Here is an 18,084-nt window from a genome sequence, read left to right on the forward strand (position 1 = left end):
TGTGGACGAGTACTTCTTTAGAATCGTATCTGAAAATATTGAACCTGCAACCCACCGCCCCATCGCTGCAACCTATAAAAAAAAATTATTTATTTTTAAGTTTGGGATCTGGGTTTTGAGGGGGGTGGGATAAGGAGGGGGGAATGGAAAGAGAGAGAGAGAGACAGGGCGAAAAAGAGAGCGACTTTTATTTTTATTTTTTATTTTAAAGTTTATTTAGTTATTTTTTCAGTTTTTTTCTTCAGACTTGAAAGGACTCTTTTACCCCTCATTTTAACGGACAAATTGACAGAGTTGGACGGTAGAACCCAATTGCAACTATTTATCCAGTTAAAGGATGTCATTGGCATAAAAAAAAGTTCACGGACCCAATTGCAACTGGAGGCCAAATTCAGGACGTTTACAGTAGATAACCCTTAAAAAAATTATCAACTTGTAAAGAGAGACAAAAGGGATAAATATATACAGGAAGATTGAGCCATATATAAAGATCTGAAAGCAACTTTCTAAGAACTTGCGTAGTCAATGAGAACAGTCTGAACAAGAACAAAACTAATTTCATCATCTCTTTGGAGTTTAGCAGAAGACAGACTACAAAATGCCAAAATGTGACCACCTTGTGCAGTAAATTAGGAAGTTTCTATCTTGAGGAAGCCCTTCTCCTTGAGACTTTCAACAGTGTCCCTAAGACTTACTTCCAATGGAAGGAAACTAACTCCCATGCTTTTTGCTTTTTCCTGCGATACTTGAAACGTGGGTTCAGAAGGACTGCCATCCTCAAATCTGCTGTCAAGGAAAGAAACGAATATTTCCCTTAGAAATTTGCCACATTGTATTTCACCGGTGATGTATATATTTAACTTATAGGAAAATAGGAATTTGATCCAAAGCAGTATTTTATAAGGCTATACCAAGTGAGAAAGGGCTTTGACTTGCAGATCAGTATTGGTCTCAAGTTTGAATCCCCATAACACCCTGGTAGTGTGTGTAAGAAACCCCCCCTCCCCTTGTAGTTTAGACCATCGCTTGTATAAAAAATAAAAAAAAAAGTTTCTAGGGCTAGACAAGACAAGACCAATTAAAATGAACTATTAACTTTTTAAAGTTTTATGTTTAATGAACTTAATTAACAATCCGGACTACACTTATTAAATGGGAGAAGCTACAAGTCATCTCCTGGGTTGTATGAGACGAGACTAGGTTCACTCCTGATCTTGTCCATTCAGAGCCACCAAACGAGCATTAATGGAGAGATGTGGGATAAGTAAAACTTGATTAATGACAATATCCCCAAATTGTGGCATTTGGCAAGCATAACTTACTTTTTAGGTGGGCAAAAAATGGGATGAAGTTGTTGTAAAATCTCCAAAGCCTCGAAAACGGGTGTAACATGTCCAACTAAACAGTATCTTCCATTAGCTGAAGGAACTTCAAATGCTTGTATATGGGCGTAGGCAACATCTCTAACATCAGTAGATATATAATTTGTTTTGTTTGCGTCCTGCATAACTGCATGGAAAACAAACAGAAAACAAAAAAATAAAAAAAATACAATCGATTGTTAGCGCATCACAAGAATCATCTAAAGCATTCAAAAAGTAGTTAATTGCCTTAATTCACTATGCAACTGCAATTGTAGAAGCTATGGACGAATTAATTTTGTTCTCAAATGACTTAAAACTTTAAATTTTATTTGTTATGTTTGCAAGCAACAATTAGATATTAGTTTTCAATAGACATTCCTAGCTACTTATAAAATCAATAAAGTTTTGGTTGTTAGAAACTGGCCTGCAGCAAGAGAAAAAGATAGTTTTGCCTAAGTGTACCATTTTGGAGATTCAGAACCATTTCCACAGTGGCATTAAGAGTTGGCTGCAAGAGTGGACCAATCACATATGCTGGATTTAGTGTAACCAAGTCAATCCCATTTCCTTTAGCAAATTTCCAAGCAGCCTCCTCAGCTAAAGTTTTTGAAAGAAAATACCATGCCTGGACATATGGAAAGAAAAGGTAGTTCTTGATTTGAATAAAATTCATTGACTTAAAACAAACTGAGCCGTTAAAGCAATTTTGAAGGCAACTACTTGGACATCTTGAACATCATGATGCACAAAATTGGATCCATATATACTTGTAACAAAAGAATAAATTGCATACCTCCAAATCCTCACAAACAAGTGGATCTGAAAACCATGTTTCATCGACTACCACATCAGGGGTCAAAGGTTTTCCATTGTTCAGAACTGAAGCCATTGAAGATGTTAAAACTACCCTCTTGACAGTCGGGAATTTTACGCACGATTTCAGAACATTTAGTGTGCCCTTCACTGCAGGGTATAGTAATTCTTCCTGAGATGTGGAGAAAAAGCATCATTGCAGTTTTTACATTTAAAAAAAAACAAAAACATTTGGAAGTTTTATTTTATTCTCTGAGAAAATACACAAATGGCGACACTCATGTAATTAAGCAATCGGCAAGACAAGAATGGTATTTGAAGTATATGTGGGAGGAATGAACCTGGGGGTCAGTGGAAGAAAATATTACAGGGGATGCTGTATGGAAAACACCTTCACATCCATCAACTGCAAGGTCAAAAGATCCTTCAACTAACAAATCTGCTTGAAACAAATGTAGCCTTTCGTTTGCTCCATCAAGTGTGAGTAAGTGTTCTGTTTTCTTTGGATCACCTGTAGCATGCACATATATACAAATAAGTACAACAATAGTTTAATTGAAAATACAAAAAGAAAATAAGAGTTCATGTCCGATAAAAATTTTATAGACGCAAAACGCGTTTGAGTAAGATAATAGCAAAAAATAAATGAAAAATAGCAATCAAAGCCCAGAAGTTTTTATTGTTGTCATCAAAACAAAAAGTTTTAGAATGAAAACTATTCCAATACCTGTTTTGAAGTATATTAGAGCAAGTTTAGAAAAAAAAAAAGAGTGGTAAAATACTGACTTGGGTCACGAACAGTGGCTTTGACAATGTAACCTCTTTGTAATAAGAGCTTCACCAGCCATGATGCTATGAAACCAGATGCTCCTGTTACACACACCACCTTCCTTCCTCCTCTCATCTTCTCTCTCTCTGTGTAACCTCTGATCTGAAGTTTTATATTTTGTGCTTTTATTATGGTGTAAGACATTGATGTTGATGACTATATATTACTTTATTAAAAAAGGTCTTCCAATTCAAGAACGAAAAAATACAAAGAACAAGTGCGCAACGTAGGGTCGTTGATTGATTCTGTAATATTTTTTTCATTACAATTTTATTATTTGACCATGTGCAGCAGAACTTGTGCATTACATGGAATCCATAAATCTTTTGTTTTTATATATATGAAAAAATGTATAAAGAAACGAGCTTGGTACATCTTGCATAACTTGGAGAAAATAATGAATAGATTAAAAGCACAACTGGAGAAGATAAATCATCAGTAAACATAGTTTGTTGGTTTGCGTCGCAATGATCTTTGTATACATGGCGGTTCTAGGTTTCAAAAATTTATTGGGCAAAACTTAATACTAAATTCGACAGTATGGGTGACTTTCAATAATAAACTTAATTCATCCCTAAGCAAAAAATCAAAAGGAAAAATTCTTTGCTAGCATATGGAAAACGGAAAATAAGAAGAAGAGCAGAATCATACGCAATAAAATAGCAACAACAAAAAAAAGAAAAAAAAGCTACATTATAATTTGTTTTAATTTTCAGTCTCTTTTTCTGTTTTACGTGAAGAAAACATGTATATATATAATATATGCAAATTATAAATATATGTGATAAATATCTAATATTCATACACTACATTTGGTTTTAAAAAAATACTTTTATATGTGATAGCCAAACATCAACCTATATACTTCTCTGTAGAAGCACGAATAGTTATAAGCTAGCGCTACTAGCAAATTATATCTTACTTTTCAGGTGGGCAAAAAGTGGGATGAAGTTCATGTAAAATCTTGAGAGCCTTGGACATGGGTGTAACATGTCCAACTAAACAATATCTTCCAGTAGCTGAAGGAACCTCAAATGCTTGAACATGAGCAGAGGCAACATCTCTAACATGAGTAGACAAATAATTTGAACCGGTTACATCTGGTATATCTGCGCATAGATTAGAAACAAAATTGCATCACAAGAATCATTTGAATCTTGCACCACAAGAATCAAGATGATTTTGGAGAAGATGGTGGCTGCGGGTTGTTGGTGCACGTTGATTACGATGCTTTTTTTATTTTATTTTTAAATTTTCTATAGATTTTAGGATTAGATTTCATTTTTTAACCTTATTTAATTATATTAACTATTATTTATGTTTTAATTATTCTTTATTTAATGAATAATTAGTATTTAAGTATTATAATTAATTTGCATTCCTAAAAGGACACAAATTAATGTGCAAACAACCAATTAAAAATACCCGCAAGTGCACGAATCTAAAGAAGTATAGATTATGTAAGTACGGGGTTGATCCCACGAAGAACTTGTTGGCTTCCTATAAGTTCTAATTTGAGTACGTAAAGAACACTTAATTGACACACCACAAATACACAAATGCAAAATGGAAACTAAAAATGAGTAAAGAAGTGTAAAAGAAATGAAACAACACAAGAAAACTAAAGAAAAACACAAACAACATTTTCTATCACCATTTTATCACCACTTTATCACTTGTGAACAGCGCTAAAATAGTGCGTGAACAGTGTCTGGAGACCGGTCGTGATGTAAAAGCGACCGGTCATTTTTGGGCAGAGTCGAAACTCAAATTTTGACGTGATGAGAGACCGGTCGTCAGGTAAAAGCGACCGGTCGTTTTTGCACAGAGTCGTTTTCTCTATTTTTCAGTTTCGACCTCTGTCCAGTTTTTGACCTATAACTTTCCAACCGTTTGTCCAAAATTCACGTTCTTTATACGGTTGGATTCAGCACAGAAAATGAAAGAACACAGCGCGGACCAAAAGTCCAAAACAATTACGAAAACAAACAAAATTCAGTAAACAAGACACATAACGTGTCAAACACACAACTCACACACACATTGGGGGGGGGGGGGGTTTGATTTGGTTCAAGTGACCTATTTCTATTGCATGAAAGTAAATGGACTTTAAATTTAAATGAGAATGGTAGAGATGAATTATCAAAAAGTGGAATTAAAATGTAACAAACACTAGGGTTTCGGAATCCACCCTAAACAATTCTACCCATGTTCATGGATACTCAAGTGATGAACTCTAAACGTGTTAATGAAGATGTTCGCAATCAAGATCAGTACTAGTGGCTCAAGACGCATTGATTCTCTCTAATATACGTAAAGTGCAGTACTAGTGCTACAATGCTTGTGCCTTCCCTATAACCGAATCTAGGTGTGCTTAGTACTTTGATTCAATTACAAGAAAAATCCATTAAGCTCAAAGAGAATATGAACATCACAAGAATCCTAATAGCATGATGTTTACATTAGGTATTCAAGAAACCAAATCACATAGATGATTCTTACTTCATCCATTTATTGCTTAGGAAAACATGAAGATACACACAATCCCAACAACCTCAAGAAGCATGCTTTCAAAGGTGATCAATCAAAGAAGAACATACATCAAGGATAGATTAATTTGGTGAATTGGAATTGTTTGCACCACTTTTGCAAAACCCAAGGGAGGTGTCGTATAGCAGTGTAGCTCGGAAGTCCGAGTGTCGTATCCACAGAGAGCAGTGTAAAGAAAATAACGGAGATGAAAAAGAACAAGTATGATTGAGAGGTAGATTTATGCAAGATTTGATTTAGAGAAAGTTTAATTGATTAAAACACTAAGGCATTGGGTTTCCACTTTTAACATAAGCATGCAACTCTTAATAATTTGATCCACAAAATATTTTCCATTGTAGTTGTTCAAATTAATTAAAGCTCTTTTTAATTTCCTTTAGAAGTATTCTAAGCATAACTTGTACCATTGGCAACAAACTATCAAAAAATAATCTTCATCAAAATTCTATTAATCTTTAGTAATTCTCTTCTCTTTTAAAAGCATGAAAGTTTTTACTACACAATGGGAAAAACATGATTGAACCCATGAAATAGATTATCAAACATTCATCAATTAATTAAAAAAAAAACTACAAATTCCATTTGAACAAAAACTACAAATTCACATTAAAGCTTAAGTTTGGATCAAACTAATAAAAATTACACACTTATATTAAAAGCTTTCTCCCTAGCCTTAGCTAGGGAGTTAGTTCCCCATAAAATAAAACTAAAACAGAAATTTAGAACTAGAAGAATTGGAGGAAGGAGAGAGAGCTCAAGAGAAGGTTGTGAGCTTGGTGTCTGAAGCTGCAGCAAAGACCTCTATTTATGGATTATTGGAATTGCTCATTGCCGCCAGCCTTCCTCTTCTTTAATTCTTCAATTGATGCACACGTACCACTTCCATTGCTTTTGTTATTCAATTCCATTTCTTTTGGTTGAGTGCAGCACCTTAAGCAAGTAAAGATGTATAGTTTATTTTAAGTTGACTGACCACTAACAATGATTCATCCTTGGAAATGGTGAAAGCTTCAAGGTCTTCAATGGTGGAAGCTTTCTTCTCCACTTTGCTTGGCTGCACCTTCGCTTTCTCCTAGCTCCAAGCTCTCCAAAATCTGCTCCCAATGTGTAGAATGATAGAATAGTTTGATTACCCACGTTCAAGAAGCTCTCCCACTTCAAATTGCCTCCCAAGTGCCTTTTGCCCATCAATTCCAGCTCCAAGAAATAATATAAAACTCATGCTTTAGTTAAAGCCTTTGCCCTTGTCCCCTTTGCAAGGATGAAGCCTTGTCTTCACAAAGATGCCAATTGCTTCAAAAAATATCTCATTTACTAAGGTAATTTCTTGTTACCAAGTGTTATGGTAACAAGAAGAATCAAGATGACACAAAGGAGGTAAAAGCTGGACAATTTCGGATTTCCAGAGCTGTGGTAACATGTTGGATTGGTTGGATAGGCAATACTTGTCCAATGGAGCTCAAATTTGGATATGTTGTAGTTAACATCCATTGGAACAAGTTTCATGAAGATCTTCACCTCATCCGAGCACCAGAGCATGTTGATCCCAGGCCAAGAAGTTGACCTACGAAAATGAACAAAAACAGAATTTAAAACCAATAATGCCCTTTTAGCTCATTTTCAATCTAACCAAGGTAAAATCTAAGAAAACACAAAAAGGAAGTAAAAAGCTATAAAATGTCAAGAACTAACTCAAAATAATAGGTAAATAACATGATAAATCATGTGCAAAAATGAACCGAACATTTATTTATCTTAAATAATTTGGTCAGTCAAACATTGAAAATCATGCTTCGGATTCTGAAAATCTTGAAGTTGAATTAGAACTAAGTGATTTGTTATTGAATTTACGGCCTATTAAGCAGGTATTTCAATTGACGTTTGATATTACAAGTTATTCTTTCCACTTGAATGATCAGCACGTCATTTTTATCTTGTTTCTTGTTTTTATTTGTTCAGTAAAAGATTTTAGATTAACTTCTCTTCAGATCATATAGTATTGAAGCCTTGCTAATGAAGTAATTGATTTATTCATTGAATGTTAAGATTATTTATTGACTTTATTTTTGAACTCTGCATCTCACAGGATAAACCTAATTCGTGATGATAACAAAGTGATATTAATATTTAAATAGTATAGTCGAGTGGTTATACTATTTAAATATATTAGAATATTTTAAAAGTCCAGCAGCTCGACTATACTGTTAAAATATATTACTATTTCAAGAGTATAGCCGAGCGGCTATACGTTTAAAAGATATTAATATTTCAAGGGTATAGCCGCGCGGCTGTACTCTTTAAATATTCGTATATACTTAACAGTATAGCCGCGCGGCTATACCCGCTTCTTTTGAATAGTTTAAAAGTCCAGCCGCGGCTCTTTAAAATATATTAATATTTTAACCCTATAGCCGCGCTATACTGTACAAAATGGTTTCCTTTTTTTTAATTAAGTAATATCTTTGTCCATTTTAATTACTTTAATTAGTAATTATGTTTTAGTTATTATTTCTGTGGTGAATAATTTGTATTTAAATATTTTACTAATTTCATAAATTACTTAATAAATAGTAATTAATTATTTTGTTGACTTTGTTTTTTAGTTTTTATACAAAATTAGTTTGTTTAGTTTAATCTTTGCAATTAAGTAATATCTTAGCCTTATTTAATTATATTAATTATTATTTATGTTTTAATTATTCTTTATTTAATGAATAATTAGTATTTGAGTATTTTAATTAATTTCATAAATTACTTAATAGATACTAATTAATGTTATTTATTTATCTTAAATAATTTGGACAGTCAAACATTGAAAACCATGCTTCGGATTCTGAAAATCTTGAGGTTGAATTTGAACGAAGTGATTTGTTATTGAATTTGCGGCCCATTAAGCTTCTTTCTGTTGAAAGTTAAACCAAGTCCACCGAATTCAAAGCCACTTTTAATATCTTATTATTCACTTTGTAAAAGCATGCACATGCTTTATGTAGGATATATTTTGTATTAGGCATGGTGTCGGAAGTGTGCTTTCTTGTCTCTAGGCCTCTACTTGTATTAGTAGTTGTTGTTGCTGTTTGAATATTATCGAACAAGGCTTATCAGTTTTCTCCTTGAGTCTTCTTCCTTCTATTCTCTTCCGAGTCTGTGTGAGTTCTTGAGTGAGTGTTTTCTTGCTTGATTTTCTTTGGGTTTCATCTGCGTGCCATCTTTGGTGTTTGGTCTGTTTGTTGTCTGTGAGTTTGCTGGTGTGAGTTTTTTAGTTTATTCTACACTTTCCTCTAGAATCAACACATGTCATTTTTATCTTTTTCTTGTTTTTATTTGTTACCCAATTCTGTGACAATGGTTAGTGTGCTTCAAGCTTGTGCAGCTCATACTGCTCTGGAACAGGGGAGATTCCTTCATGGATATATCCTCAGAAGAGGTCTTGATTCAATCCTTCCAGTTATGAGTACCCTTATCACAATGTATGCAAGATGCGGTAGGCTTGACTTGGGAGAACGAGTTTTCAGCATGATGAATAAGAAGGATGCTGTTTCATGGAATTCTTTGATTTCAAGTTATGGCGTTCATGGATATTGAAAGAAGGCAATTCAAATTTTTGGAGACATGGTCTATCATGGAGTATCATTGAGTCCCATTTCATTCGTTAGTGTCTTGGGCGCATGTAGTCACGCAGGTCTTGTTGAAGAGGGGAAGATGTTGTTTAATTCTATGGTAAAAGAACATGGAATATATCCAAGCGTTGAGCACTACGCTTGTATGGTGGATCTGCTTGGTCGTGCCAATCGGTTCGATGAAGCAGCCAAAGTCATAGAAGATATTTGGATTGAACCAGGTGCTAAAGTTTGAGGTGCTCTTCTTGGATCATGTAGAATACATTGTAATGTTGTGGCGGAGAGAGCAAGTAAAAGGCTATTTGAACTTGAGCCTAGGAATGCTGGCAATTATGTACTACTAGCTGATATTTATGCTGAAGCCAAGATGTGGGATGAGGTAAAAAGAGTGAAGAAGCTTTTAGAAGCTCGAGAACTACAAAAGGTCCCAGGTCGGAGTTGGATTGAAGTTAAAAGGAAGATATACTCATTCATTTCGGTTGATGAGTTTAACCCACAGATGGAGCAGCTCCATGCATTGTTGGCTGAATTGTCAACAGAGATGAAGGACAGAGGATTTAAGCCGCAAACTAAAGTTGTCCTACATGATCTTGATGAGGAAGAGAAGGAACGAATAGCATTAGGCCATAGTGAAAAATTAGCAGTTGCATTCGGACTCATAAATACCAAAAGGTGTATACTGTATAATAGGAACACTCTGTTAAAAATTATACATGTTCTTTGAAATCCTCATCAGTAAATGATTTTTCTGATTTTATGATTCATATGGTGGTTATTGTAATTTTCCAACTCTATACTCTTTTTTGTACCACTGATTTAACCCTGATTGTGGATTAATAAAGTCTTTCATTTCATTTCATTGAATTCAAGCAGGCCATAAGTTATTAGGATAAAACTCAATGAAGAAAAAGTTAATAGAAATTGTTATTATAAAACAGATAATTAAAGACACTTTTGATTGGTACACCAGAGATTGAAAAGTCACTTCATTTTAATTCATTTTCAACCGAGCTGAACATTGGGAAAATGCTGCAAACAAATTTAGAAAGTCTGAACATTAACAATATTACTTTCACAATCTCTTTGGATAAACTTGTGTAATGAACAAGTTGCCTTCAGTTGCATAATTCAAACCTTGAGGAAGCCCTTCTCCTTGAGGCTTTCAACAGTGTCCCTAAGACTTACTTCCAGTGGAAGGAAATTAACTCCCAAACTTTTTGCTTTTTCCTGTGATACTTGATATGTGGGTTCAGAAGGATTGGCCTCCTCATATCTGCCAACAATGAAACAAATAAATCTTTCCTTCCCTTAGAAATTTGTCATATTCGAAAAAGAAAATTTCCAATTTGTGGCATTTTGCAAATTATAACTTACTTTTCGGGTGGGCACAGAGAGGGATGAAGTTCATGTAAAATCTTCAGAACCTTGGCCATGGGTGTAACATGTCCAACTAAACAATATCTTCCATTAGCTGAAGGAACCTCAAATGCTTGAACATGAGCTGAGGCAACATCTCTGACATCACTACATGAATAAATTGAACTGTTTACATCTTCAATATCTGCATGCATAGAAAAGAAACAAACTTGCATCACAAGAATCATATAACATCAAATGACTAACTTTAAATGTTATTTTGTTACCTGAACCAACATTTCGTTAACATTAGATAAACATACCTAATACTCTAACAATTATGCTAGCTGCCTCAACTAAGTTAATTCTGACTCTCCATCATAGTCTGCTCTAACCAAGCAAAGATTGAAAAGGAAAAATCATATATAGTTGCTGAAGTGTACCGTTTTTGAGGTTGAGAATCACCTCCACAGTGAGATTAAGGCTTGGTTGTAACAGTGGACCAATCACATAGGGTGGATTTATGGTAACCAAGTCAATCCCATTTCCTTCAGCAAATTTCCAAGCAGCTTCCTCAGCTAAAGTTTTTGAAAGAACATACCATTGCTGGACACAGAGAAGAGAAAGAAGTTCGTACTAAACCAAGATATACTTCCTGCCTTGTTTTATGTTAAGCATACCTCAATGCAACGAATCACATGAACAACTGATTTATTATTTTTATTTTATTTTTATGGCTGAAAAACAACTGAGATTGTGCTCAAGAAGATGGACAAAAACTTGGAAGCTACTTCTGTAGAACAAATGAAGAACAGGGGAGAATAAAAGGAAAGAAGAAAGATAGGATAATTATTCATCTCCTACATAATTGGATGCAGATACTAGTAAAGGTGACAAATTCAATCTAGTTAATGTCATGTAAATATAACAAATGATAATGAATTTCATGAATAAAAGATGTAACTTGGAAGAAGATAATAAGCATGGGAGCCTACACACTTACCTTCAAATTCTCACACACAAGAGGATCTGAAAACCATGTTTCATCAACCACCACATCAGGGGTCAATGGTCTTCCATTGACAATGACTGCAGCCGTAGAAGATGTTAAAACTACCCTCTTGACGGTAGCGAATTTTACACACGATTTTAGTACATTAAGGGTTCCCTTCACTGCAGGGTCAATTAATTCTTCCTGAGATTGTGTAGACAAAAAAAGAACCATTTCAGTTTTGAACTCTATAAGAAATGAAAGTGAAGGGATGAATGCTATTATATAGTACCTGAGGGTTAGTGGCTGAAAATAGGACAGGGGATGCTGTATGAAAAACACCTTCACATCCATCAACTGCAGCGTCAAAAGATCCTTCTTCTATCAAATCTGCTTGGAACAAATGCAGCCTTTCTTTTGCCCCATCAAGTGCCAATAAGTGTTCTGTTTTCATTGGGTCATCTGTGGCATCATAGGCATAAATGCAAAAGTAATTAGTTCATCAAAAGGGCCACTCCATACATATGCTCTATTTATTTATTTTTATTGGGTGATGATATTGTGTTTGTATCCAAAGTTCTTTTCTAACCTTATTATCTTTCCAGTACAAATATCCTAATGGTAAAAATATTAACTCAAAACATTTAAAAACCACGTTTTTGACATAAATATAATCGGGAGATGGTCCATTAAGGATTTTATGTTAAAGGTAGTTAAGGATTTATAATCTCAGCTATTGAATTGCATGTATGGTACATATTAACTCACTAACACTTCTAATGTATGGCCGAGATAAGAAGTTCTTAGCCAACACTAGGGTGCTCTCTATTTATGCTGGTCACGAGCGTGGAGGAAAAAACTTGTACACTGTTGGCATGATAGATCTACAATATTGTTCACTCACATTTCTTTGATAGCTTATGTTTTTGGAACCTAATGGTTTTCTGTCATGGTACTTGTTAGAGACATTTAGATGATGACATGTGTTGCAAGATTAGCCCATATTCATAATTGTCTAACATTAATCACATGATTACAGATGAAAAACCGAAACTCACAAGTTTTTGTTGATCTGATCAAAACCAAGAAGTTGAAAATGAAAATCATTTAAGAAAAAAAAGTTACCGAACATGTTCTCAGTACTTTTCAAAAAATTTTTAAAAAAAAACTGTTAAAAAAAATATTGAAAGAGAAATGATTAGCAAGCAGGTAATTAGTTTGATACCAAGTTTAGGGAGAGAAAGGGAGAAGAAATGAAGTATAGTGGATGTATATAGGATTATTCTCCAATAAGTATTTAAGTTAATAATTGATTACATATTTCTAATCACTGATGTTGGATTGCATTTATTAAATGTGTTGGTAGATTTAATATGCAACATACAATCTAACAGTCAAGAAATATGTAATATATAAATACTGACTTGGGTCACGGACATTGGCTTTGACAATATAAGCTCATTCTAGCAAGAGCTTGATAGGCCATGATCCTATGAAACTAGATGCTCTTGTGACACACACCACCTTCCTTTCTTGGCTCATCCTTCTCCTCTCATCACATTAAGATTTACAATTGGAAGTCATGGTACTTCAGCCTTTTATATACTTTGATTAAGTGAGCTTAATTATTTTTAGTTCGGTCGATGATGACCACTTCATCACAAATTTTAATGATACACTACTACAAAAAGGAAAAAAGACGACCAAAAAACGACGGTAGAACAAAAGACATGGTGATGGCTATGGCCACATGAGTATTGCAGCTTGGAAAGTATTGCATCAGTATACCCTTGTAGCCATAACATTCGAGGAGATGTGTGTTGCTCCCAAGAAAAACCATGTTATGTTGAAACTGCAGTGTTAGGCTATGCACCCTGGTCATCAGAAGTCTTTCTCTTGCTTCTATGACAGTAACCCTTCTGCTTGCTAGCGGATCCTATCTAAAGCATCTTTTACTTATGTGGCTCTTGCCAACCGCTATGTGTTTCACTATCATATTGGCAATGATCACTTACCTATATGTTGTGTTGGTGATACCCGAAAGCATTATGAATCCAGTTGTTCATTCCATATACCATTATAGGCCAAGATTTTTATTATTTTTATTATTTTTTGCTTCTGCTGGTCGGTGGCTTCTATGATATTCAATTTGTAGTTTGGTTGGTGAAGAAGCTTAAGTGACAATATGTCAACACAAAACTCAACAACACATTTACTAAGTTTAGAGTTCACCATTTAAGATTTATAAGAGTTAGATGTTAATTAGAAAGGTCACTATTCACTAAGTGTAATAATTTGACTTAACTTCTAACACCCACATTCACATGTTATGTACTCTGATTGTTACATGCACCACAAATCTCTTGTGAATAAGTGAAACAGGTGTATCAGTATTATATACGAGAACACACACCGAATATTTACTAAAATTAAATTGTAAAGTTATTTCGAATAGGGAATTAAAATTTTCTGAATATACGTTTCAGAAATAACTGGAGTTACAACTTAGACCTAGGTATCTTTTATTTTGATGAAGCTCCTGCTTGGATTGGTTCACTTTTCCTTGATGATATTCTTGGTGTAGCGAAAACTAGATTAGTTTGTTTTGATTCTTTTTAGTTGTTGTTGTGTTCGAGGTTCATCCCCTCCAGTTTACCAAAAAAGTAAAGTTCTAGGACACTTTCCAAGTTTCAATTTGAATATAAGTTTTTTTTATTTTTATTTTTTTGAATCATAAGTTTATTCACAATTTAAATTTTCATATCCAATTATATGTGATGCCAAAATGGAAATATTATTTCCAACATGCACCCGTAGTTAATATATACCTTGATTTGAAGAATCATGATGAACATTATATGTTATTTAAAAATTGAAAATTATTATGAGTAAATTTTAATGAAGAAAAAAGAAGAAAGAAAATAGTAGGGAATGATATAAATACTGACTTGGGTCACGAACCGTGGCTTTGACAATATAACCGCGTTGTAATAAGAGCTTCACCAGCCATGATGCTATGAAACCAGACGCTCCTGTCACACACACCACCTTCCCTTCTCTGCTCATCTTCTCTCTCTCTCTCTCTGTATATGTGAAGCTTTTAGTATTAATATATATGGTGTTGGTGGGCTTTTATGGTGAGAGAAATGAGCTGAACAACGACAAAAATGTCCATGGAGGCAAAGTCAACTAAAGATGTCCAAGTCGGCGACTTCTCAACAACGACAAAAATGGAAAGATGTTTTTTTTTTTTTGGTCAAGAAAATGGAAAGATGATAAGTACAACGATTGTGGTTATCATTTTTTTACAATTTTATTAAAAGTACTTTTTATGTGGTGGAGATTTGCCTATTGTAGTTTAAGAACCTGTGCATTACAGAAGATCTTTGTGTGCATTGATTCGTGGGATAAGATTAGTAGCCGTAGCTTTTAATTTTCATTTTCTGTCACATTTCTTTCACTTTCCACCAACTACCATTTTTCCATCTAACTTAAAATATTTCATATTTTCAGACCATGTATTTCGTCACACACAATGTTGTATTATATTTACAGGCCCGACTTTGAGAGTTTGAGAGCCACCTCAGGTCTGGCCATTTAGCAAGCAGACAGCCTGAGGCAGGCTAAGGTTCCTAAGTTAGAGTTGTGTAGAGAAGATCGTTTTGAGCACTAATTAATTAACTGATTCACAATAGTTTGAACAAATATTAAAATAGACACAATATTATTGAGAATTAATTTAAAGATAGTGAAGCAACACAATGCCAACTTGAGCTTTTTAATTAGAGTTTTTCTATTTAAACTCCATACTTTTTTTTGTTCACTACAATACTTAAATTATTAAGCTCTTAAGTTTTATTATTGTGTAAAAAGACAAAAAATGTCATCCAACTTTATACTTAACCCTAGTACATCTATACACACACCCCGCACACCCCACCACTCTTCATATTAAGTTTTAGAAAAACACATACTCCCCTACATCCTATTGTCAGATTACTCTTCTCTTTCCATTCAAGAAACCTACTGCACTCTCATCTTCTCTTCATAATTATCAAAATATGCGACCATTTAGTTTAAGGGAGGAAGCACTTGTGTGTCTATGAGCCACTTCTAGACCTGGAGTGGCCCTAGTCCCTTTAGATTTTTGATCTCTCCTCTATTATATTATATATATAACATATAGAATTAGTTATAAACACTTATAATTTAAGTTAAAATTCCCTCTATAAAACAAATTAGAGATGACTAAATTAAAAATATTTAGCTCTAAAACTCTTGAATTCTTAGATGTTTGATATACTTGTATTTTCTATTTCGGCCCCCCCAACTTTACAATTCTAGCTCTGCCCTTGTGTGAGTTAGTGGATGAAAATAGTGGAGATGCTGTGTGAAAAACACCTTCACATCGATCAACTACAAAGTCAAAAGATCCCTCTTCTAATAAATTTGTTTTGAACAAATGAAGCCTTCTTTTGCTCCCTCTAGTGAGAGTAGGTGTTCTGTTTTCTTTGGATAATCTGTGGCATACATAAAAAGAACGAGTGATTTGGTCTAATTACTAAAATCATATAACATAGTAAGGGCAACACTATATTTTACCCTCTTTGATAACTGAATTTATTTATTTTCTTGGTGTTAGGAAGGTCTGCGCCACCAACTAGTTCTTAGTCTAGTTGAAAACTAAACAATATACAAAACCCAAAATTTGAAAGTGATCACTATTGAAAGAGCTGTTTAACATATGCTAGAAGTTTTGATAATGAAAAAATAAAAAGTATTGTAGGTACTAATTTAAGAGAGACGGGCTGGTGGCCCACTACTAGCAACACTAATATTGTCCCCAACTTAACCATCTACAAAGCCTAATAGGTATGGGGTTTACATGCATGAATGAATTTTCCATTTTGATTCTATGAGGCCACTGTATTGTGTTGCTCTATATACGCTATTTTGATTCTATGAATGGATTTCATTTCTCAAAAAAAAAAAAAAAAAAAAAAAAAAAAAAGGGGCCTACAAAGTTCAATACGTATGGAGTTTTATCACAAAATGGCTCGGAGATATTGGTAGTGGAACCATTCATTATATGTTGGATTTTATTTAGTCATGATTCCGATGTGGGACTTGTATATATTCTTCAGCAACTTTGACAGTATAACCTCTTTGTAATAAGAGCTACACCAGCCATGATGCTATCAAACCAGACGCTCCTGTTACACACAGCGCCTTCCTTCCTCTGCTCATCCTCTCTTTTTGTGTCTATATATCTCTAAGCTCAGAATAAGCTTTGGTTCTTCAGTTGGTGTTTTATATTTAAAATGTCAGCGATAGATTAGGGTCTATGGAGTCACCATCAGTCTTCAGCTCAGAATAATTATGTTATGGCAGTCATTGTTTATTATAAAGATTCATCAAAGATAGAAATAAAGATATTATTGTGTTTGTGAAGGAAAAGTGAAGATTGTGTTAGCAGTCAATGTTTATTATTAACATTGACCAGAAAACAGAAAATATATTATTAAGTTGAGAAGAAAAAAGGATAACTATGTTGGCAGTCATTATTTTACTACGAAGGGATCGATCATCATATTCTCCTTGGCTCAAACACTTCATTTACAATCGACATCCCAGAGTTGGAATGATTAAACAAATCAGTTTTTCCAGGAATTCCAAAATTTTAAAACAAAATGAGTCGAAATGGATTTCGAAAAGAGATACATGATATTAACCGGCTACTTGAGTTAGAAGCTTCTAGACAGGAAACTTCTGAAGCACTTATTTAACTGATTCAAAATGTTTGCAAGAAATACTAAGAGTGCCTGAACTAAGATTTCTTTGAAGATAGTGAAGTAAAACAAATCCAGCTTGAACTTTAATTTATTTATAGTTATTCTGAAAATTTACACATGATAAACTTGTAAAGCAACACTAAGGAGGTGGATGTGCTTACATACAGGAAGATTGAGCCATATATAATGATCTAAAAGCAACGTCGGAGCATTTGCCTAACCAACTCAGATGCTGACCGCAGAATGAAGACAAGAAGTATTTCTCAAGCAAACATAGAGTAACCACTGCATATGCTTCCAACTTATCTAGCTTGGAAACATCTACAACCTTTTCACATAAAGCATTGAAGAAGAAAGAAACACAATCTTGTTATTTCATATCTTGCAGGCTTCTCCACATAGAAATTGTTAGAGTTTGTAAAGGAAAATACACTTTCACTTAGTTCCACATTGGAAGGGAGTTGTTTCCTTTCATGGTTTATAAACACCAACACTTTTAAAACACTAAATAGGGTATGGGCCTAGTGGAGGCAAAGTTGGGCTTGATCTTGGTTTGGGCTTGGAATATATATATTTGATTAATTATTAATTTATATATATATATATATATATATATATATATATATATCAAAAGATGGGCCTTGGACCTCTGTTGAAATTAATTATTATTTTTTTTTATTAATTAGAAATTCATTTTCGGATAAAATCATTATCTGAAATTCGAATCTATTTAAACAGTTATTGTAACTGTTGGATGAAGAGATATCAG

The 18,084-nt window shown here is 33.9% G+C and overlaps 2 protein-coding genes and 1 pseudogene across 4 annotated transcripts; 1 reads left to right on the top strand and 2 right to left on the bottom strand.

Annotated features, from left to right (window-relative positions):
- Positions 1-493: 493 nt before the first annotated feature.
- LOC110770919 (phenylacetaldehyde reductase-like) lies at positions 494-3,102 on the bottom strand. 2 transcript variants are annotated; one of them, XM_021975153.2, is made up of 6 exons: positions 2,964-3,102; positions 2,519-2,688; positions 2,158-2,349; positions 1,827-1,989; positions 1,323-1,509; positions 494-783 (listed from the first exon to the last, which is right to left on the bottom strand). In XM_021975153.2, exons 1-6 carry the CDS (start codon positions 3,079-3,081, stop codon positions 630-632), a joined length of 984 nt encoding a protein of 327 aa, XP_021830845.1. In that variant the 5' UTR covers positions 3,082-3,102; the 3' UTR covers positions 494-629. The 2 variants fall into 2 exon arrangements, with proteins under 2 accessions (XP_021830845.1, XP_088104463.1); XM_088248337.1 differs by having other exon boundaries at positions 494-786.
- Positions 3,103-8,901: 5,799 nt separating this feature from the next.
- Positions 8,902-9,900, top strand: LOC110745781 (pentatricopeptide repeat-containing protein CRR2, chloroplastic pseudogene; annotated as a pseudogene).
- A 172-nt stretch (positions 9,901-10,072) lies between these two features.
- Positions 10,073-14,631, bottom strand: LOC110770917 (phenylacetaldehyde reductase-like). Of its 2 annotated transcripts, none has more exons than XM_021975149.2 (6): positions 14,472-14,631; positions 11,816-11,985; positions 11,536-11,727; positions 10,976-11,138; positions 10,551-10,737; positions 10,073-10,449 (listed from the first exon to the last, which is right to left on the bottom strand). In XM_021975149.2, exons 1-6 carry the CDS (start codon positions 14,587-14,589, stop codon positions 10,305-10,307), a joined length of 975 nt encoding a protein of 324 aa, XP_021830841.1. In that variant the 5' UTR covers positions 14,590-14,631; the 3' UTR covers positions 10,073-10,304. The 2 variants fall into 2 exon arrangements, with proteins under 2 accessions (XP_021830841.1, XP_021830842.1); XM_021975150.2 differs by having other exon boundaries at positions 14,485-14,630.
- Positions 14,632-18,084: the final 3,453 nt, after the last annotated feature.

This window comes from Prunus avium, chromosome 2, assembly GCF_965620075.1.
Source record: "Prunus avium chromosome 2, drPruAviu1.hap1.1, whole genome shotgun sequence".
Classification (NCBI taxonomy): domain Eukaryota; kingdom Viridiplantae; phylum Streptophyta; class Magnoliopsida; order Rosales; family Rosaceae; genus Prunus; species Prunus avium.

What these genes read in the sequence shown, in the direction of transcription:
- LOC110770919 (XM_088248337.1), bottom strand. Translation starts at nt 3,081, where the DNA reads ATGAGAGGAGGAAGGAAGGTGGTGTGTGTAACAGGAGCATCTGGTTTC. An exon ending in AGCCACTGTTCGTGACCCAA is followed by an intron (nt 2,689 to 2,963) that starts GTCAGTATTTTA and finishes TGCATGCTACAG; the next exon opens with GTGATCCAAAGAAAACAGAA. An exon ending in GGTTCTGAATCTCCAAAATG is followed by an intron (nt 1,510 to 1,826) that starts GTACACTTAGGC and finishes TTTTCCATGCAG; the next exon opens with TTATGCAGGACGCAAACAAA.
- LOC110770917 (XM_021975149.2), bottom strand. Translation starts at nt 14,589, where the DNA reads ATGAGCAGAGAAGGGAAGGTGGTGTGTGTGACAGGAGCGTCTGGTTTC. An exon ending in AGCCACGGTTCGTGACCCAA is followed by an intron (nt 11,986 to 14,471) that starts GTCAGTATTTAT and finishes ATGATGCCACAG; the next exon opens with ATGACCCAATGAAAACAGAA. An exon ending in GATTCTCAACCTCAAAAACG is followed by an intron (nt 10,738 to 10,975) that starts GTACACTTCAGC and finishes CTATGCATGCAG; the next exon opens with ATATTGAAGATGTAAACAGT.